The sequence below is a fragment of the Pimephales promelas genome, chromosome 4 (assembly GCF_988280905.1).
Source record: "Pimephales promelas chromosome 4, fPimPro1.hap1.1, whole genome shotgun sequence".
NCBI lineage: Eukaryota > Metazoa > Chordata > Actinopteri > Cypriniformes > Leuciscidae > Pimephales > Pimephales promelas.
In genome coordinates, this window is record NC_142772.1 from 41,907,858 (window position 1) to 41,931,724 (window position 23,867).

At 36.4% G+C, this 23,867-nt stretch overlaps 1 protein-coding gene across 1 annotated transcript in view; it reads right to left on the reverse strand.

The window, feature by feature from the left end:
- znrf3 (zinc and ring finger 3) overlaps window positions 1-23,867 on the reverse strand; it is a 74,744-nt gene that overhangs the window by 10,307 nt on the left and 40,570 nt on the right. Inside the window, exons 2-3 of the mRNA XM_039659830.2 lie at window positions 23,178-23,300; window positions 458-532 (exon numbers count right to left, since the gene is read on the reverse strand). Of these exons, the coding sequence (XP_039515764.2) occupies window positions 458-532; window positions 23,178-23,300 (198 nt within the window). The remainder of the gene's footprint in view (window positions 1-457; window positions 533-23,177; window positions 23,301-23,867) is intronic.

Here is a 23,867-nt window from a genome sequence, read left to right on the forward strand (position 1 = left end):
CAAAGGATAAGTTTACGCGCCACTGATGTACTAAAAATCACGGATCCACGAAAATGCCAAAAAAACACTGCATTATGCTGCCTAACCAGTAGTTGGCGATGTCACTTTGTGGGGAACAATATGCGCCTAAAGCCTGAACACAAAATACGCTTTTACTTACACTTTCGCCAAAACGAATAAAACGTTGGCCATTTTTAGTTGATAATGGTGTCGTATAAATGGCCCTGAAGGCTGAAATTATCTATAAAAACTTGTTAGAACTAACCAAATATATAGTGTCTTTATACACCCATTTACAATAATGGATCCAATTAATATTAATGTTTTTCATACATTATACATGCAATGAACAGGTGTTTTTCTAGAAAATGCTAATAAAACCGGATGTATTCCTGAAATAAGATCAAAATTGGCTAAACTAATCATGACATTCAGCACTGATGTTACACACACTCACCTGGTCGATGGCATCTGGATTTTCAGAGACGTCAAAGATGACAGCTGTGGCCCCTCTCTGAACGGCTCTCTTCGCCTGTGAGGACGGTGACAAACAAACAAAAATTATTCTTCTATACTTAAAGGGACAAAATCCTCTAAAACTGACAATGCAGTGCTGAAAGAAAACAGTGGAAAAAGAATAAAGCATTGCAAATTACCAGTGTTATTTTGATATTTGGTATATACAGAGTAATTTTATAATGTGCTTTTTTTTTTTACATTTCGTATTTTTTAATTCAAAAGTTACTTACTAAACTAATGTTAAGATTTATTTAAATTACTTATAATAGTTTTAGTTTTCATTTGAGTTAACTATAACAACACTGGTAATTACTGCATTTATAGGAAAAGACAACAATTCAAAATACAAGAAACCGTAAGACCGCAAACCCCAAATGCTTAAAGTGGGAGCAAAAGTAGGCTCCACATCAAAGTTTTTCTTCATTTAAAAGATTTGGATTCATATAAAAGACACACTGCAGTAATGTGACTCTGTTCTTGAGGCTTAAGTAAATATTTCCACACCACGTTAAACGCTCTACCTGTTTCTCTCCCAGCCAATAGAGGTCGCTCTTACACTTCAGCTAGAGGGCACACATGACTCAGTGTGCAGAACAAGTACTTTGTGATGGTTACAGTGGTTTTCTGTACATAACTACAGTTCAAATCTTTGATCAATGCATTTAGTCGTGCTTTCATTGCTTCATTTGTCCACCATTTTATTGCCATCTTGATGTCCATTGTTTTATTATTTAGAATAGATAATCAACATCACATAGCCAGAATCGCATTTTGTTTACACACTGACGGCTGGGTATGTTCCAACTTCACTCATGCAAAAGAGAAAAGAACAGGCTGAAAAATAAAGAGATCAAAGCGACAATGTGCAGCTCTATAACTGTTATCAGAGTAGCAAAGAGATGGCACTTTTCCAAGCCCAAGGCATTCTGGGTACTATGAGAGAAAGCATGGCCTCTCCACACACAGCCTGTGTGCTTATTCATGTCTGTGAGAGTGTGTGTGTGGAAGAGAAATTGCCAGTGACTGCTTAACAAAAACAATACACTGTTCATTTACGTCAAAGTGATTTAGCTGAAAGTCTCACGTAAGAGGCCTGAATGAGAAAGTTGGTTTAGGTTGGGATTTCGTAGCTAAAGACATTAGTAATTCAAATACACGTTCATTAACATCAAGCGGTACATTGGATAGATAGATGGATAGATTGATAGATCGATGGATGGCTGGAAGTTGACATATTAACCATGTCATTTTGTATTTTGACGTCTACCACAAAATGATGGGTCTGGTGATGTGGTCAGCTGATCTTCTTGATAAATAGTAAGTCCAAATAGAATAAAACATTGGAAAATCGTTAAAAATGTTGGAGCCAACACTCATTATCAAATGCATATTTCAACACGAGACTCCCACAGGAAAATCACAGTGAAACCGAATCCCATTCTGACTACTGTTAAAGCTTGAGCAAGAAGAACAAAAACAACCCAGAGAAAACTCCTGGGACTGCAGTCATACAGCACTGAAGGGTTGGGTGAGAGGTTATGCAGCAATATTACCAAACGCAAATTTAAAATCAAAGGAAAAAGCTAACATTTTGCATATTGACTGATTGAATCCATTCTCCCATCTCCCCATCATTTTGGAAAAAGCAAGCAATTTCAGGAGAGAATTGGAGGAAAAGTATAAAAGAGCTTATCTCTTACACAATATTAGTCTTTATTCAATTTTGCAACATTTTATTATTCCCGGTCTTTCATTTCATTTAAAAGTGAACATGCTCAGTAAACATCGTGATGAGAAAGACATGAGAGAATCCAAAGGAATTAATTTGACGCTGGATGAGGGAACACCTCGAGAGATGAAAACCAAGTGGAAGTTAATGACTGTTTATGTCTTGGCAACGTTTAGATACATACTACCATTTAGCTGATTGACTGATCCAAAGGAATGCGGAAACAGACTGAACTCTCTCGCTCTACCTTGTTTGCTACACATCAATGTGCTTCGAACGGTTCAGCTGTGTTTCGGCTCTTTTGAAGAAGGCAATTTCAGTTAATTATTAATAGTGCTTGATAAAAGATCTTTAGGAGTAAAATGATGGGTTGGAGAGGGGGTGGTGGTTGACTGAAAGAACAATAGAGAGAGAGAGAGAGCCTGGTGGAACAGGCCAGAAGAAATAGACATCTAATTTGAGCAAGCACTGCAATGCCCAACAACAGCAGCAAGAAATCTTCTTAAGACCACTATGCAACCTCCCCCCCACACGCACACCTTGTTCAGGTGTCCTGCAAACAATGGCCACCAGCTACTTTGAAACTGTAGCTACACCACCTACTAACAAAAAGTAGCTAACTACATTAAAGCTACTTAAGGGGGATACAAAATCTTTAAGTATAATAATATCTGAAACATAATATACAATTTGATAACCAGAGTCATACAGTATTTATTCTTGCGCATTAGACTAAAAATCATATAATAAATCAATATGAAAAGATTACACAGCACAATTTCCGAATTACCATGGGAACCGTGGAATGCAAAATGTCAGTTAGGATAACATTTTTGTGTTCCAGAATACATTTACATTAAATGCAAATAATTTGTTATAATCGAGAAAATTTTAAAATACTGTGCAGGGATTTAAGCCTGAAATAAGTGAATTTGCATGGAACCATCCAAACAAACACTGTAAAAAAATATTTTCAAGATTTGTCATCACAACATTTTTCCTTTTGTCAAATCAACTTAAATAATGTATTTAGTTCAGATAACTTATTATTTTGAGTTTCTGATGATTAAATCAATCTCCTTCATTGTATTAACTCACTTTTTCCATTTCAATCAACTTAATTTTAAGGTAACCAGGTTACTTCATTTTTTTAAAGGTTTTTTTTTTACAGTGTAGAAATAATTGGGTAGTAGACATTATGACTGGATTCCGTACACATTTTCAGCATTGCAGAAATCATAGAGTCCTAAGGAAGGTACTATAACTGTACCTTTACAATAGTAAAAATAAATGTAATATTGGATGCAAAATATGTAATCGCAATGAACTTATGATTGCTAGAAAGCACCACATCGACCGGTGCAATAGTGACTGTGATATACAGGTGGGCTACAATCAATTTATAGACCCTTGAAGCAATCATCGCTCCGATTTTATGCAATTTTTTCTCTCGCTTTCTCCTCCTCGCCCCTTTTTATATTTAAGCAGTCCTACACACTCACTGCATTGCTATAATTAAAGTAATTAAGTCTTCAGAAAGCAAAGCTCTGCCATTACACTGTAATTTCAGGTTGCCTTCTGGCCGTTGGGATTCCTCAAAGATAAAGGCATACTTTTCCTCATTTAGAGTTTACTTGCATGTGGTGGGACTTAAAAAAAAAAAAGATCACCCTATATTTTCTCTGAGAGTGCTAAGACATTACTTAGGCAAGTCCTAGATTCTTGAAGGGAAAAGGTAAAATGCTAAGAAAAAAAAAAAAAAAGAAGCCTCTTCACTACTTGGGTTTGCCTGGGCTACACTTAACACGAAAATCCAAACAACACACTTAGCTTAAGTTTACACTGAGGTCCTTACTAGAACCACAGCACTTAACGCTAAATAGACACAGGCTACAGCTGCTCTTATCCTGTCATTTTTTTTTAGGTTATATTTCTGCTGTTGACTTGTGTCAGTGCACAGGTTGAAAAGCCAAAGTGGAAAATAAGAATGTACATCCAATTTACCTAAAAATGCTCGGAAGACACCCACAAAATCCTTTATTGACTACATGAGGTTACTTTCCTTACAAACAAAACTACCTAGTTGCAGTACACTCTTAAAAAATCAAGGTTTCAAAAGGTGGTGTTCACAGTGATGCCATAGAAGAACCATTTTCATAATGTGAAAAACATTTGAATAAACTTTTTCCACTATAAAAAATCTTTTGTGGAATGTTAAACGTTCGATGAATGCTAAAGGTTCAACATGTAACAATATATGTGAAATGTCTGGATCTGGGATTTGGGCTTTTCCAATCACTGCTACGCTGATGACACACAACTCTACCTCATTCCAGCCCGATGATCCAACGGTAGCTGCTCGTATCTCAGCCTGGTGCCTGACAGACATTACTGGCTGGATGAAGGACCACCACCTTCAACTAAACCTTGCGAAGACAGAGCTACTTGTCATCCCGGCCAACCCAAATCTTCATCACAACTTCTTCATTCAGCTAGGCTCGTCATCCATAACTCAAGGTCAGCCAGGAACCTTGGAATTGTAATTGATGATCAACTGAACTTCACAGACCAGCCGAGGACCAAACGAGCCGAAGAGATCACACGTCACTCCTCTCCTCACAAAATTGCACCGGTTTCCATTTGCCACTCACATAAAATTCAAGTGAGACGTTTGCCTATAGAACAACCACTGGCTCTGCTCCCTTTTACAACTCATTATGTGTCATCCAGAAACTTGTGCTCTGCAAGTGAACGTCGTCTTGTGGTGCCATCTCAAAGAGGCACAAAATCTCTTTCTCAAAGTCTTTACCATGACTGTTCCCTGCTGGTGGAATGATCTGCCAAACTCAACCAGAGCTGGTGAGTCCATAGCTACTTTCAAGAAACGGCTAATGACGCATCTTTTTCGGGAGTATTTGATCCAGTAATACAAAAATTTTTTCTTCTATTTATATAAACTTTTTTTAATTTATTGCATTAGATTAAACTGAGAAGGGTCATAGCACTTGCATATTGCTGTCCTACTGTTAGTTTAACTGCTTCTATTGTTCTCATTTGTAAGTCAATTTTGATAAAACTGCTAAATGTAAATATGCCCCCCAAAAAAACTATTTTTAAGTATCTACATAAAAAAAATCTTAAAAAATAAAACCGTAAGCATACATTTTAATATCACTGAGATAAAGTACAACTTACTGAAATTATATACAATACATATAGTTAAGGAGTAAAAAAATACTTTACACCACTGCAAAAAGTACTATAGTAATAATGTGTTAAAGTAGTTATCTCATGGTATTGCATTCAGATCGATCACTAAATTGTTCTATAATACATTACTCCAAAGTAGAGAATACCATGGAATTATCATTACACGTGTAAAAAAAGAAAAAAAAAAGAAAAGAAAAATCTTTGTTAATTACTGATGTACCATTTACTTTCTCCATACTGCAACTGCAACTTCACAGAAAATGCATAAATGCGTCACACAACTAGCTAACCCTTAACTAGAACACACACTTACACTTATGGTTTAATATTTGTCTAATGCATTAAGCAATAACAGCGACATTATACAGCAACCATGAGTACAGCGTGTTGCCATTTAAAACTATTTTTATGGGTGAAACATTTTTTATGAAGCTTGTAAAAGTCAAGTAGTTACACAAATCACAGTACAAACCTAGTGCTAAATTAAACTTCCTTTGTCTCAGCAGCTCTGCCTGGAAGTACTTATACAATTGTTCAAGACAAACAAAAGGCATTTGGACAGAAAAATAACTCAATGTTCAGTTTTAGATTTGACTTCATTATAATTTAGGTTTTCCCATTTATTCATTTACATTAACAGTTCGTTAAAGTTATAAACATGCACTATAATTCAATTTCTTTATTCTCTTCTTTATTTAAAATAATTAGTTTATATTTTTACTTTATTTTCAGCATCATTATTCCAGTCTTCACTCTCACATGATCCTTCAGAAATCATAATATGTTCATTTGCTGCTCAAGAGACACTATTGTGAACCATATGCAACTGTAAAAAGTGTCAACATGCAAATCTTAAAAGGTCAGCAAATACGAATTTTCTATATGGAATAAAATGTATGCAACTTTTATTCACAAGGACCCTTGATTATCACTGAAAAAGTCATATAACTATTTAAACTGCTCACTAAACTAGCTTTGACATGACTGAACTACTGGAAACAGATGGAGACCTCACTAAATTGACATTTAGAGTAGAGCATTCTCTCTAAAGATAAGAGGTAAATTGGTCTTAGTAACATGCCTTCTTCACATAGTGAATGGTTATTTACTGAAAAACAGGTCTTGATTTTGGCCCGGTCTGTGGACGCAGCGACCTAACTGAGATGCCAGTCTCATTGGAGGCCCCTGTTAAGTAGTGCAGAACTAATATAGGATAATTTGAGGGAAGGCACCAGAAGACCCTGGACTACAGGTCACCTTCTTGTTCAGACCTGTTCTGAGTTCAGTTTCATGCTGTAAGCGATAACAGTTTGAAGGACTAAAAAAAATATGGCTAGGTTCAGGTAAGTGGTACAGATTAGGCTAAATAATCTTATAATGACATAATGCTTTTTCACAGCTAATTAGCAAAGTTTTATGAAGTTGTTTCACAGAGGGAACATTCACCTGTTAATTAGCCAACTTTAAGGGTGTGCTGCTTATAAAATGCACAGGCTTGCCATTCATTTGATTTACGGCTAGTTTGACGCACTGGATTATCAATTCAAAAATAAATCCTAATTCATTTTCTCCCAGCGAAAAGCACTGGTTTCGTCAAATCACCATACCATCAACCTTTTTTCTTTCCAGTCAGTCTTTCACTTTCCCTCCCCTAACAAAATCTCTCATCATTTCCAGCTCCTGTTGCATAACCAGAAAATACACTTGCATTTGTGTGTGTTTGTGTGTGTGTGTGTCCTATCAAAGGGACTGACTCTGTCACGAGGCAAATATGAGGCCCTGCAACTGTGCAGCCAAAGAATAACTCACAGGACAGAAAGACTGGTGTTCCATGTTTCCTGCAACTCACAAATAACATATACAGCGTAAATATAGTATATTTCTAAATATAAACATGACAATATATATGAAGAGTTCAGATGCAAAAGCCTCTAAGTGCCATTTGAAACTTTCTTCTAAAATTATCATTTTTATCAAGCTTGTATATTTAAGTTCAGTAATTTCACTTAAATGGCAATGAAGATTACCTATTAATTGTCATTTAAGTGAAATTACTGAACTTAAATATACAAGCTTGATAAAAATGGTCATTTTAGAAGAAAATGTCAAATGGCATTTAGAGGCTTTTGCATCTGAACTCTTCATATATAAAAGCCCAAGTTTAGACAGACAGACAACCAAGAAGCATTTTCCCCCACAAAACGGTAGTTGTATGGTAAAGTGTGCCGAATGCGTTGGGATACGTTGCGTCAGTGGCCAGTGGCATTCTACACTACTTACTAGCCCATTGAATTGGTTTTAAACAATCTTTTCCTGCATCTAAAACTCCATATTAGCTCTTGTGGATGTGAATTTCTTCTCATTCAATCAAATGGTGTTGATTTGGAAGAACTAAATGTTCCACTTCCACTCCAGATGATGCTCACTAGATCTATCAGAGGCGCCTCGATGACAAGAAACAATGACGGGGAGGCTGGTGATGTCATCTGACATTTTGTGGGAGAATCTCTGTTCATTACTTCATCATTAATAGAATGAACTCCAGCTTTGGTTCCCAGCTATGCCAGCAACTTCCTGAGGGGTCGTAAAATTGCCCTCTTCTCCATTTATCATTCTCAAGGCTCCCCGCCCCTCCTCCTCTTTCCTTTCCCTGCACTCAACGATCAGTCAAAAAAAACACAGCCATTAATTTAGAGCCCATCGGCTTCCCGCTAACTCTGGTGACTGCAAACCCTGCGCCTCAGGATGGACAACCGCTAATTAAATTTCCCCCTCATTTTTTTTTTGCTTTCCTCTCGCTCTCTATTTGGGTGTATGTTTTGTTTTTATACCGGTTTTCCAGTCTTAACCATGCACAGGAAAAGTAAACAATCCTGTCTTTGCGATCTCCTCTCAATACCAAATTGGTAAGTGAGGTATGTTGCGAGAGTTTTGCAAAAAGTCAATGTGAATTACTGTTTTTTAACCAATTGTACTTGCATAATCTGAACAATTTCTGAGTAAACAAGAGAGTCACCAATAAATAATGTCTGATGTTTTTTTATATCCATTATTGAACTGATTGAATTATAAAAAATGAATTCGGCCAGACTGAATGATAGTCTCCTAAAACAATGCCTAAGTAACTATTTGGCTATTTGTTAAAGTGATAGTTCACTTTGAAAGTAATTTTTGATATGTTTTAGCTTACCTCAAGGGCATCCAAGATGTAGGTGTCTTTGTTTCCACAGTATTTTTAATTTTGATTTTTTTAGGTCACCGTTCTTGTCTGTCAGTCATATAATAGAGGTATATGGGGTCCAACTCATAGAGCATGCACAGAGAAGCGCAAATTAAACATGATTTAATGACTCGTAAATGTAAGTACACATTGATGGCCTAAGACACGAAACGAGCGGTTTGTGTGAGAAAACTAAGAGTATTAATATTGTTTTTACCTCATGTAACCACAGCCACGTCCAAGTGATCTGAGGGCGTGGACGCTTCTGTTTGAGCAAGCGCCGGAAGTGATATCTCGGACGTGTGGGTCACTCATTGTTTACACAGAGATTTCGAAAGTTTTACCTTTCACTGATCTAAACATATTTAGATATACAGGAAATCACAATGGAAGGCAAAGTTGAAATTTTTTCACAACCGCGCGAAACCCACTTTCGGTGCTTTCCAGCACTTGCATAGACTGAAGCGCCCGTGCCCTCAGATCACTTGAAGGTGGCTGTGGTTATAAGAGGTAAATACGATATAAATACTGTTCTTTTTCTCACACAAACCGCTCGTTTCATGTCTTAGGCCATCAATGTGTACTTACATTTACGAGTCATTAAATCATGTTTAATTTGGACTTCTCTGTGTATGCTCTTTGAGGTGGTGACCATAGACCTCCATTATATGACTGACAGACAAGAACGGTTTGGCCTAAACATATCAAAATTGAAACTACTGTGGTAACAGACACCTACATCTTGGATGCCCTTGAGGTAAGCTCAAACATATCAAAAAATAATTACAAAGTGAACTATCCCTTTAACCATCCAACCAATGTTGATTGTATGAACAGTAAATATTGTGCCGATACATTAAATTATTATTATTTGTAATAATATGTGAGATTATGAATTATTCACAATAAGACCACAAAATCATTTTGATTTCATTAGCATTTGAAAATCGGTCATCGCGGTTTTGCCAGGATAGCCTATCCTTGTAGCTGTACAGGGGAAAAGTGAAGCTAATTGCATTTCTCAGAGGCTCAACAATGTCACGAACACCACTCTTTTAAATGGATGTGAAACGCTCTTGCTTAGTACAGTGGAGCATTCAGAGCTTTCATCAAAGAAGTCATTATTAAGTAAGCGTGCTGTGGATTCCCTGTCAATGATAACTCAATCCAGACGAGTTTAGATTTAATAAGGGTACCACAGCACGAGGCAAACAAACACACGCATAAGTTATCTTTAATAAAGTTAACACTGCGGGGAGACACTCTGCTGACACGGCCTTGAGACAATCAGACACAAAGGGCTGCCCAGGGTCACAGAGAGTTTAAAAATGTGGCATCCCACAGAAGTCAGCATCTACACGATCTTTATAACCAGCAGAACTATGCTAAAAACCTGCCTACATACTTGGATTGAGCGTTGTACACTCATTCCATTAAAATAAAATTACACACAAATGAATTATCACTGAACCCAAACAAAAGTCATGACTAAGATCGATGTCTGACAAAATTAAAATGAAATTGAAATAGATTGAAAATAGATTTTTACAGAGAAATAAAGTCATTATCTGCTAAACAAACAATGTCATCATTGAGACCCTCTGAATATTTGTACTATTATAATAACGTAGCCTATATAATAATATACAAAAATAATTATTTTTATATAAGTAATAATAAGCACTACTACTACCACTACCACTACTAAACAATAATAATAAATAGACCACAAAGCCATTTAAAAAAATATAGGGTAAGGAATGAGTAATCTAAATAAATGAAAACAATATATTTGAATGACTGAGAAGCATCATAAATGAGATGTATATGTACATAAATAGGCTGACTATTATTATCATTATTATTATGTAATAAAAATAATAGGCCACAAGTGATCTAGAAATATGGGGTAGGGAATGATTAATTCAAATAAATAAATAAATAAACAAATAAGGATCACTGAGAAGCTAATGAATGGCATGCATATATAAATATTAATAAGTCTTAATGCAGACATTAATAATCATGCTGATTGTTATTATGTTTATAATGATTATTATGAGATAAAAATAGAACACAAACTCATAAAAATATGGGATAGGATTTGATAATCTAAAAACCTAAGAAACAGTTAAGAATTATTGAGAAGCATAATCAATAAGTGGCATATGTACATATACATAATATATACATACATTATATATATATATATATATATATATGTGTGTGTGTATGTATAACTGTTGTGTATATGCATGTATGTATGTACAGTATATATATATATATATATATATATTTATATATGTATAATTTTATATATATATAAAAAAAAATATATATATATATATATATACTGTATATATATACACACACATATAGATATACACATATATATATATATATATATATATGTACAGTACACACACACACACGTATTTGTATATAAATATATTGTGTGTATACAATTATAAATAATTGCAAGTAGGCAATACTATATACATATAATTAACAATGTGTTAAATTATTCATTAAACGACATGTAACTGATTTGGGTCTCTGATTGAAGAGTGAGAGCCAGCATGGAGTCGTCAGATCAGAGCTGCTCGTGCACTGCGGTGAATGAGGACAGCTGAATGCGAATGACTTTAATTAAAGGAGCATGAGCTCTCTGCCTTCATACCTCTCTAATCTAACCTTCCCTTGAAGTGGCTCTCTGTGTGTGGGGTATATTTGAGCTAAGCTTCATGTGTGTGTGTGTGAGAGGGAGACACTGTGTGTGTGTCTGCGTCTTTGTAATGGGATCTGCATTTGGCGAGCTGCGTTTCTCCTCGGGCAAACAGAACAGCAGGTTTAGACTCGGCCTATGCAAGACCACAACGGCTTTCCAGCACTTATTAACCCTTGCAGTGGGGGGGGGGGATTTACCAGAAGACTTGAAGGATTTCGAGCAGAGGGGCAGCACTTTGATACAAGTACAAAAAAAAAAGAGGTGTCCCTTTTTCAATGAACGAAGAAATCTGATGGAAACTCCTCGCTTCCTCTCTCACGTTCATTCCGTTTTTTCCACCTCGGCCTCTCATTCATTCATCTTTCTCAAGGCTGTTCTGGGAGTAGGAAACAGGAGAAGAACTCTCCTTCTTGCTCTATTGTCTCTTCTACTCCAGAGAGCTGTAATTCAACCACCCACAATCCCTCCCTGCGCTCACACGTCTCACACTTTAACAAGCGTATCTTTACCTGACACACAAGCCGGTGGCTTCGTGCACCTGAGGCTACCAGGTGTGTTAGCCAGTCCCGTTCTCAGTTTCCTACCTCCAGTTCCCCCCTGCCACAGGAAAGACAAATCGCACATGAGATCTGTTTAACATCTCAATTGTTTCTCCAAGATGGCATTGAGATTAAATGGAGTGCAAATGGAGACTTAAGGCTAGTGCAGAGATTCCCAGAGGCCCTAGTAATCTCACACGTCTCGTCTAGAGTTTCAGAAGAGATGCGTCTCAGAAACCACCACGCTCAAATTTGCAAAGCTGCAAAACTATTTCTCATCAAATTCTTCCAAGACCAAATTGTCCCGAGTTATGCTGTCCACATTCGTTTTTATAGCTCTATATTTTTATGGCAGCAATTAGCTTCTGTTTTATTTCTCTTCTGGAATTTTAGGAAAAACATCTAAGACAAAGTTACAAGGATAGTTCACCCATCATTTACTTTTTACTGTTAAAATGCAAAAGTTTATATATAAATATAAATAATGAAATGAGATCCAATGTTTCTTTGGAGACCACTGACTTTCGTTGAATGAAACATGCTTCAAAATAACTTGAGCTCCACTGAAGCAAGTCATACATACATGATTTTTTGTTTTTGGTTTAACTACCTCTTTAAAAAAAGTTAAATCACACATCAAGTTAAAGGGATACTCCCCTTTTTTTGGAAATAGGCTCATTTTACAACTCCCCCAGAGTTAAACAGTTGAGTTTTACAGTTTTCGAATGTATTCAGCCGATTTTCAGATATTTAGAAGAATATCAGTAACCAGAAATTTTCTGGTCTCATTGACTTCCATAGTATATTTTTTATCCTACTATGGAAGTCAATGAGACCAGAAACTGTCTAGTTACTGATATTTTTCTAAATATCAAAAAAATCGTCTGAATACATTCGAAAACGGTAAAACTCAACTGTTTAACTCTGGGGGAGTTGTAAAATGAGCCTATTTCCAAAAAAAGTGGAGTATCCCTTTAAGTTAGGGTTCATCAAATATCATCAACAGAAACTCAATGTAGCCGTGTTGATCAACGTTTATGTGAATAAAAGCATAAAATAAATCTGGTTATATAAAAAGTGATCAAGTCTCTTCAGAAGACTTAGGGTCAGTTCACACTTGGTGTGTTTGGTTCGATTAAAACGAAACCTGGTGCAATTGCTCTGCTAGGTGTGGTTCATTTAAATAAATATAACGCCATCCAAACGCTGGTGCACACCAAGATGGGTAAACAAGCCAAAAACCGGACATGATGTCACAAGATACGACCCTGAAAAGGACAGAATGCTAAAAAAAAATAAGAGAAATAGTCTTGATGTTTTGACTCTTTTATACATGTTTTAAGCTCTTCACGAGTTCTCAGCTAGTCAAAATACCATGTTGGCTACGCACACAACAAACGCATTTAGCCCAGCACAAAAAAAATCTGCTCATACTGTATAAGGTGACCATATGTCTTCAGAAGACTTGTGTTCACACACTTGTAGTTTGGTAAAAAAAAAAAAAAAAAAAGGTCAAATTTAATCCTGATCTGCTTAGAGTTCACATTGGCATTTTAACACCGAACCTAAAGATACCAGACCATAGGGATACGGTCACAACCTGATTGGTCGACTTTTACCGAACATCCAAAACAATGCTGTGTGCTGGGATAAATGCGCTCGTTTGTACGTGCCTACATATGATGGTATTTTGACCAGCTGCGAACTCGTGAAGAGCATATAAAATGTGTAAAGGAGTCAAAACAGCGGCAGGAATCCCTCAGTCACATCTTCTGCTAAGAGAAGAGATCTTCTGATGCCTTTACCGAACTGTGATGGGCAACATCGTGACTAGGTATGTTTCAGCATTCTGTCCTTTTTACAGTCGCATCTTGAGACATCATGTCCCGTTTTTGGTTTATTAAAATGTCTTTTGTCTGTTGTGTTCATATCTAATTCGAACCACACCAGAGTTCGTTTGGAAGCGGACAGAGACCCATCTTTTCAGGGAGCTCGGTCCACTTGTTTGATGTGAACAGACCCTTAAATTAAATAGTTTTGGTGGAATGGACTTTCAATGGAGAAACAGAAATCTCTCACATTTACTTAAAAATATCTTAGTTTGTGTTACTAAGAATAATGGGTTTGGAACAACATGAGGGTGAGTAACTTTCCTATTTTTATTAGACAGTTTCCCTTTAGTTCTTAATCAAGTAAAGGGTCTTTATGACCCATTTTAGTTCTATAATGAAATGTATTTCTGAGTGAAACTGTATATCGAAAGAATAAGAAAATGGACAGGGGTGAGCTCAACTTTTAGAACAAGGATCGAGCAACACCAAAGTCAGTTTGAATCTCTGGGAAAACAAACGCTGACAAACTGAATGCACTGCAGACAAAAAATATCTGCTGAATGTAAAGGAGTTAATCATGAAAATGTATTAAAAAGTAAATGAGGTCAATTTTGATTTCAAGCTACACCAAAAAAATGCAATCTCCGCTGTTTTTCTGCATCTTTTTCCATCCTCTCCCTCAATCCCTCGCCCCCCTCCGACAAGTCCTCAACTTCCTCTCAATTAGCAGGTGTGCTAAAGCTTTCTTTTCCCTTCTCTCTTTCTGTAGCCCTCCAAGTCACTCACAGCTGACCCCCTTACACAAGCCCTGCTCACATGCACACACACACACACACACAGATACCACCCCCCTCCGGAGTATAAAAGAGTCTTAAAACTTGGGATGGAACTTAATCCATGAAAGAAAAAGCAGAAGAAAAAAAGCCCGCCAAGTGGCCCGGCCCATCCCAGCATGGCACAGTGTTCAAAGAGAAACACACACATACTATTACCGCATCTGGCAGACACAACATTACACGCTCTGTTCGCCGCAACAACCTAAAGTGACGCGTCTTGCATATTCTGCTCCATTCTTTTTGGAAGGGCAGCCTGGAAAAATCCACAGGTGATTTGCGAAGTCTTTGATTTTCATTCTCTTGTAAACACTAAAACTAAATACTTCCTGGGGGAGCTCTTTGAACTGAGATACCACCATGACATTTTCTCTGGCGGCTTATCCGTCTCCCTCTCTCGCGCACTCTCGTTCCCCTCCTTTCGCTTTTCCTCGAGCTCTTGTCTTAAGCTCCCCGGGTTTCTTTTCTTCTCTCTTTAAATAGAGGGCCAGGACTGTGAAGTCTAATAATGGTCATTTTGCCTCCCATTGAAGGCTGGGTAATTCTGCCAGGCCTCGGTTCACTTTGAAACACATGACACAGGGAGCTTCCCAGTGGCCATGGCAACTCACTCAGTGGGTTCCAAAGCCATGATTTCATACTTGTGGAGGGACAGAAACCTGCCGGCCAATCGGAAGAGGCTCCGCCCACTGGGAGAGAACCTTTGACACCAAGCAAAGGAAAACCCAGTGAGATAATATCAGCAAGTTGAGGCATACACAAACATAAAAGAGAAACCCCAGAGCTAGGGCCCCATCAGCACTCTGCGCTTCAAAAACGCCAACCGCCCCCCCCCCCCCCCCGCCCAACCCGTTCCTGCTACTTCTGCATGGTCTGTGTGTGAGTGTGCATGTTAATAATGAAAACTAAATGTGGAGTTTACATTAAAACCCAAAACGTCATAATCAAAAAATTTAAATTAAAGGGAAAGTTCACCCAAAAATGTAAATTCTTGGTTTGTTGTTCCAAACCTGTATGAATTTCTTTCTTCTGCTGAACACAAAAGATGATATTTTGAAGAATGTCGGTAACCAAACAGTTGATGGGGCCCCTTTTTTTCATATTTTTCAGGTCAATTATCCATATTCTTAAAAATATTTTTTGGGTGAACTATCCCTTTAATATTTTTTTCACCTGTGTTTTTCTCTTCAAAGGGATACTTCATCCAAAAATTATGTCATCATTTACTCGCCCTCAAGTTGTTACAAACCTGTACGAGTTTCTTTCTTCTGCTGAACACAAAGGGAGATATTTTGAAGAACAATTGGAACCAAACAGTTGTTTGGCACCATTGACTTTTATAGTAGAATAAAAAAATACTATGGAAGTCAATGGTGTCAAAGTTCTAATCGTTCTTGGAACAACTTGAGGGTGGGTAAATGATGATAGAATTTTAATTTTTGGGTGGAGTATCCCATTAACTAAAACTATTAAAAATAATTTGTGATAATTGAAAAACTGAAATAAGATAAAACTAAAACAATATAGAAAGTTTAAAAACAAACTTATAAATGACAAAAGCGCAAAATGACTAACAAACTAAAATAAAAAAATAAAATAAATGTAAAAATTAATAAATGGTATACTATGTAATATTAAAGCTATACAGAAATATTAATAAAAAGCACAAAACATTACTAAAACGTAAAATAAAATGAAAATGAAAACTTATATCCTACGAAAATAAAGACTAAGTTGTAGCTTAAAATATTAGATGAAAAACTTGAATGGAAATGTGAAAAATTTAACAAAAACTGAAATAAAAATAAATTACAACAATATAGATATTTTAAAAAACAAACTAATAAATGACAAAAGAACAACATGACTAACAAACTAAAAAAAAACCTAAAATAAAAATTAATAAATGCTATATGTAATATTAAAGCTATATAGAAATATTAAACAAAAAAATATAGCACAAAACATTATTTAAATATAAAATAAAATTAAAATGAAAACTAACATCCTAAGAAAAAAAGGTTTTATCTTTAAATTCAATACATTTCTGCATGGAAATCTTTGCTCTAGTGCTGCAGCTTCATCTCCCTCTGGTTTTTAATCGAAGTGACTCGAGCGCCGTGCAGTCAAGCAGCAGGTGGGTGGAGGTGCTTCAAGCCGCCTCCGGCCTGCATCAGGATTTAGCTTCCTTTCTAGAGCAATTACGCCAAACAAAAAGCAATGTTCCAGCTCATGAAAGAGTTCATCAAATGGTGATGTACGAGAAAAATGCAAATATGTGTGGACACCTGGAAGCTCATTCAATCACTTTCCCTTAGACACTTTCACAAACGAAAGGCAAATGTGCAACAAAAATAAGTAGCACAACTGTTAATACAAATAATAATAATAAATGATAATACAATGTTTTTTGAGCATTGAGTTTTTTGTTCTCAAAGAGCACCAAATCAGCATATTGGAGTGATTTGTAAAAGATCACATGACACTGAAAACTGGAGTAATGGAGTAATAGACGAAAATTCAGCCTTGGCATCAAATTATATTTCACAATACTGTTTTTACAGTTGGTTTTACTGTAATTTTTACAGCAGCCTTGCTGAGCATAAGGTGTTAGTCATATTATATGTTCATGCACTTCAAAGTTCAAAGAATACCATGGTTTTACATGTCCATTCAACCAAGTTGATACTATTTGGACTTGTTTCTCACACACACACACACACACACACACAGCCATGTGGACTGATGCAATGGGAACGGGAAGACTCAGTATGCAGTGGGGAGATGAAAGGACAGAACCCCTAGGCCGATTTTGCATGTGTCAGAGCAGAGCACTGTTTGGGAAAGAAGGATATCATGCTGGCAAGGAGACAAAAAAAGAGAGAGAGGAAAAAAGAGAGAGACCAACAAACAGATCAAGACTGCCTTGGAAAGAAAAGGAACCTGCTGGGAATGTATGAAGTATATTCACCACAGGAGAAACAACCAGATCTGTGTAAGATACACAAATAGGAGACAAGTTTCATTGCAAGTTCTGAGGAATAAAAGCTATGCCACAGATGGATAACTACGGGAGTTAAAATGGCACATAAATACATTTAAGAATGCATTTACACCTTTTCTTCTTAGGAAAATTATGAACTATGCATTAAATTACTGCTATAAGTTCACTGAACACTAAAACACCATTTTCAGTTTTAACCCTTTACACTTTATTTCTTATTGGCTACTGACAGAATCAATGCAAGGAATTGGACTCCAGGTCAAGACATGTACACTGTACATGAATAATCCATAAACACTTCAAACTAGTTTACCGAGGATTCCCGATGAGAAGATCCGCAATTCATTTAAGTCAGAAAGAATGGTGCAACAGAACAAAAGAATGAACAGGAACAAGAGAGGAAGCTGGAGAGGTGGGAGGTGAGCAGTGCGATGGCTCTCTGCGGACAGAGACAGGAAATGAAGGAAGAAACTGTGTACATATACATGTCAGTGGGGTAGCTCCGTCAAGACCTTACACAAATTGGAGAAGCCTACATAACCTTTTCTAAAATATACAAAGAGGGAAGGGTGTGACAAACCTGAGCTACTCACATCTTTAAAGCAAAGACAAACCATTCTGCACGATACATTGCGTTCTTGATCATAACAGATTTTTGTTGCTTAAAGAGATAGTTCACTTTGAAATTAATTTTTGATATGTTTTAGCTTGCCTCAAGGGAGTCCAAGATGTCTTTATTTACACAGTAGTTTCAATTTTGATATTTTTAGGTCAAACCGTTCTTGTGTCTGTCAGTCATATAATGGAGGTCTATGGTCACCACCTCAAAGAGCATGCACAGAGAAGTCCAAATTAAACATGATTTAATGACTCGTAAATGTAAGTACACATTGATGGACTAAGACACGAAACGAGGGCGCGGGTGCTTTGTGGCTGTGGTTACAAGAGGTAAAAGCGATATAAATACTGTTCGTTTTCTCACACAAACCGCTCGTTTCGTGTCTTAGGTCATCAATATAATATTAAAATATCAAAATTGAAAATACTGTGGAAACAAAGACACCTACATCTTGGATGCCCTTGAGGTAAGCTAAAACATATAAAAAAATATCCCTTTAAAGGGATGCTCCAGTTTTTTTGGAAATAGGCTCATTTTACAACTGCCATGGAAGTCAATGAGACCAGAAACTGTCTGGTTACTGATATTCTTCTAAATATCAGAAAATCGGTTGAATGGATTCGAAAACGGTAAAACTCAATTGTTTAACTCTGGGGGAGTTGTAAAATGAGCCTATTTCCAAAAAAAGTGGAGTTTCCCTTTAAATTATGCTATCATTCAGGGTTTCAATCCAGCATAAACTTTTATTTATTTATTGATGTTGTTCCAAACTTGAAGTAATTTATTTTTTTTCGGAAAACAAAAACATATATGTTGGAGATTGTTGACAACCAAACCGTTTCAGATCCCATTGACTTCCATCGTATTTTTTTGTTCACAAATGTAAGTCAATGGGAACTAAAATTGTTTTGTCTTCCACAGAAGAAAGGTATTCATTCAGGTTTGGAAGAACATTAATAGGGTGAGTAAATAACAGAATTTTCATTATTTGGGAGAACTAACCCTTTAACATTACACACACACACACACACACACACACACACACACACACACACACACACACACACACACACACACACACACACACACACACACACACACACACACAGACTCTCAAAACGGCATGGCTCAATGTCCATAAAAATGTGCATTTACACAGACTGGGAAACAAGCAAAGATGTTTCAGTCATTAAAAATAACCCAAATAAAAGATTTATAATTATAAATAATGACGTATAAAGGGTAGTGCACATTTCAGACAACAGCGGAAAGATAAAAGAGACCGTGAAAGGAAAAGAAAAACAAAAATAAGGGCAGAGGTGGCACAGCAGGGACAGACTGGCACAAGCGGGTCAAGAGGACACTGTGGTGAGACTGGACAGACACTGATGCTGGGACTAGAACGAGAACCCCAGCTGAGTGCGGGCCTGTATCAGAGGCCCGAGTACGACAGCCGACTCTCTAATTATAGCACTGGCACAAAAGAAGGGGAGGATGTTTTTCTATCCTATTATTATGAAAGAAAAAGAGATGGAATGTGTTTACCCCCGTTCACCCTATGTGAACTTTCCGGAAATCATATCTGTTGATATTCAAAATGTTGTTTTTTTTCAAGTGCAATATTTGTGTTGGTTTAATGATAAGCTGAAATCTTAACTGATGCAGGTGTGCATCACAGAACTAAGAAATCTTTATGTTCCTTGGCAAAAGTTGTCTTATTAAACCAACAAGACAAATTTGTATACTGACATTACACAATTTAAGAGAACTAAATCGGTTTCAACTCTTAAAGGGATAGTTCACTTTGAAATTAATTTTTGACCTGTTTTAGCTTACCTCAAGGGCAAGCTAAAAGGGCAAGGTATTTTCAATTTTGATATTTTCAGGTCAAAGAGTTCTTGTTTGTCAGTCATATAATATAAAAACGATATAAATACTGTTAGTTTTCTCACACAAAACCGCTCGTTTCATGTCTTAGGCCATCAATGTGTACTTACATTCACGAGTCATTAAATCATGTTTAATTCCGACTTCTCTGTGCATGCTCTTTGAGGTGGTGACCATAGACCTCCATTATATCACTGACAGACAAGAACGGTTTGACCTAAAAATATCAAAATTGAAAATACTGTGGAAACAAAGACACCTACACCTTGGATGCCCTTGAGGTAAGCTAAAACATTTAAAAAAATTATTTCAAAGTGAACTATCCCTTTAACCCTTATAAAGACTTTCTAAAGCCTATGAATTATCAATATGACTAAAACTTTTTGCTGAAAAAAATCAGTTGTACACAATCTTCTACATGCCTTCTGCAATCTGATTACTAGTTCATTATTTTTTTAGCAAGTAAAAGGCACTTTAGTTTAATTCTACACCCCCCCCCCCCCATTTGTCTATTTGCTGTGATATATTTAATGACATTTAGAAAGTAAATGCAAGAATAACATTTATGTTGTTAGAGATATTTCAAGATGAAATAAGAATAAGAAGTCCAACCATTTATTTAAAATTTGAAAAATCATGATAAAATGTTAGGCTTTAGAGGAATGTTGATGTATCTCTCAATCATCATTGTATTGCATTGCTTTATTAAAAAAAAAAAAAAAAAAAAAAAACATTCATAGCTTTGATCATAAACCAAAGCATTTGAATATCATCTTACTATGACATTATCGAGAGATAGAGTGGCAAAACAATATTTAAATACACTGAGTAGTCCTTTAATGTTATAAAGATCTCATTAATTTACATTACAGACCTTTCAGAATTTCATCAACTGCATTAAATTGCATATTTTTGCTCAGTTTGGTCCTCTAAATAAAATTGAGGTTTTGGTTTCCTCCTCAAACATGAGCTTCATATTCTCCATCATTATAGAAGCCATAAAAATCTGATCTATCAAATATGATGCTCAACAAAAAAACACATAACGTCAACTTTTTTTGTTGTTGTCTAAAGGTTCACTAAATTGTTCCTTTAAAAAAATAAATATTTAATTTGTCAGGCATTACAGGGTTAAGAAAGCAAAATCGTGTGGGGGAAAATTGCAGACTGCCAATATGCCAAGCAAACACTTAAATGAATATGCTTCTTATCATTAAAGAACATCTCAGTGAGAATTCAAAAGGGAGAATGTATTATGTGTAACGTTAAGCCCATTCCAGCATTAGGCATGGGAAAATATTTAGCCGTTTTGCAGCATGAGCGTCCTGCTGAGAATGAATGTGTGGAAATTCTCAAATTTCCACATAAAAAGATCAAACATGCAAATAGATACTGGTGTCTTGAGACTGCAGAAAGCTCAGCCAATCATCTGCGTCTGGATTTGTTCATTGTGTCTAAAGAGCACACATGGAAGCCAACACCACACTGAAAGTATTCTACCATGTGACATCACAGCAGTTAAAAAAAAAATAATCAGGTGACACTCTCTAGTGTAAGCAATAAGGTACTCAAGGCTATGCTGTATCATGAATAAGTCAACCCCTTCAGCTGTGACTTATTCACGATACAGCACTCGCTTTGAGAACCTTATTGCTTTTGTAAAACGCTTACCACACAATACAAATATTAAACCCGATAAATATATGCAACTTTCATGAAGTAAAATCATTAAAAACCTTTCCGCTGGAAAAAAAACATCCCTGACCGTAAACAGCAATAGAAGTTACATTGTTTCGCCATTAGATGGCGGCAAAAACTGTCTTTATGAGTGAGTCAGTCAGTAGAACCGTTGGGTGAAGCGGACATAGGTGTGCTTTATCGTGAATAAAACCCTGCTATTGACCAATCGGAGTCAAGGATCAGAACTAACTGTTTTATAACGGTCTTGAACACCACCACCATTCAACAGGTCCTGCAAAACTGTATAACACCAAGCGGAGTTACAGGAGTCTAGTTTTGCAAAAATTGCCAGCAGACAATAGAACATGAAAATCTGGAATGGAAAGACGTGATGCAGCCTGAATCATAATGATGTACCGTGTCCGTTCGTTGGCTTTTTAAAGGTTTTTTTCTCCATTCTGTCACCTGATGGAGTTTGGGTACCTTGCCATTGTCGCCTCTTGCAGACTTAGTTGGGGAAACGTAAAAGGACAACTCCGGCGTAAAATGAACCTTTGGTCTAATAACACATTGGTACCTAGTCGACTGTTCTCTAAAATTTGTTTTCATGGTAATCGAATGTAAAGAGTTTTATCTCTAAAAACTGTTTAACGCTAACCACTAACAAGGCTCAAAATAGCCCCACACTAACAAAATAACATAATGAGGGTCCCTACATGCAAAATGAAGAACTTTGTAAATGTACAGAAAGTTTAATAAGACGACACTTCACAAAGACTTCATAAAGTTCTCAATGCTTCGTTTTGCATGTTGGGACCCTCATTATGTTATTGTGTTAGTGTGGGGCTATTTTGAGCCTTGTTAGTGGTATAAACTAGCAATTTCCTTTCACTTATTATATGTCCCCAATGCCATATACTAACGTTATAATCTAAACAGTTTTTAGAGATAAAACCATTTATATTAGATTATCATTAAAACAAATCTCAGAGAACGGTTGACTAGTAGGTACCAATGTATTATTCGGCCAAAGGTTCATTTTACGCCAGAGTTCTCCTTTAATACTGAATAATATCTGTGATCTGACTGTTCTGACGCTGCTGTATGAGAACTGAACCGAGAACGGCTTTATAGATGAAATGGACTAATTTAAACAAATATATGACCCGAAAAGCATCATTTTCATGTTATAGTTGAAACAATCTGCATTGTACAAAATGCTATAGAAATAAAGGTGACTTGACTTGTCTATTTGCCTCATTTTGGGAGATATTGATTTATTAGTACAGTATTTAAATGGCTAGAAACTGGAGAGATTTATGAACAAAACTTTGAACAAATCTACGACTGTGAGTAAACATTGAGCAGTGTCCTTACCTTGCCCAGTACAGTAAGACAGCTGGGGTCCAACTCGGGCTGCTCCAGTTTGACCACTCCAACCCAGCCGTATTCGTACAAGTCCTCTTCATCGTTGTTGTTACACAGGCCCAAAGGGTGCATCTGCAAGACAAAAAGAATCTTCTTCAATATCTCCTTCCAAATTGTATCCAAAATAAAATTCTGGCCATTCCCAACTAAAGAGATTTCAAATTTTAACAAAAACTGACTGAAAGAAAAATGTCTTGGCTATTTAAGCTTTGAGAAAGGGGAAGTCAAATCCATTTTTTAAATAAAATTAAAGAAAAGTTTAATATTGCAATGCAGACGTGCACCTTTAAGTGATAAGCATTAACCAGACCATGTTATTGCGCCATAACTTCACTTCCTTTATAAACTGCCCTATATTGACGTGTCACGCAACACCCACAAGCCAGTGAAGGTGTGGAAACTTAAAAAGGTATGAGACAAGATCATTACAGTCATGCACCAAACCATTCAAAACAGCAGACAGTTTAGATGGATATCTTGCGGATTCTCTCCCCTTGGCTCAAATCCCATCTTTAATTTGACGCAAGTGTGAAATTTAGTGCTTTTGATGTGTTGAAAATTTACAACATGAATGTTTATCAAATGAAAATCTTCAAGGAGATAAAACTCTCCTAAAATGAGAAAACTAGGTTAAATATT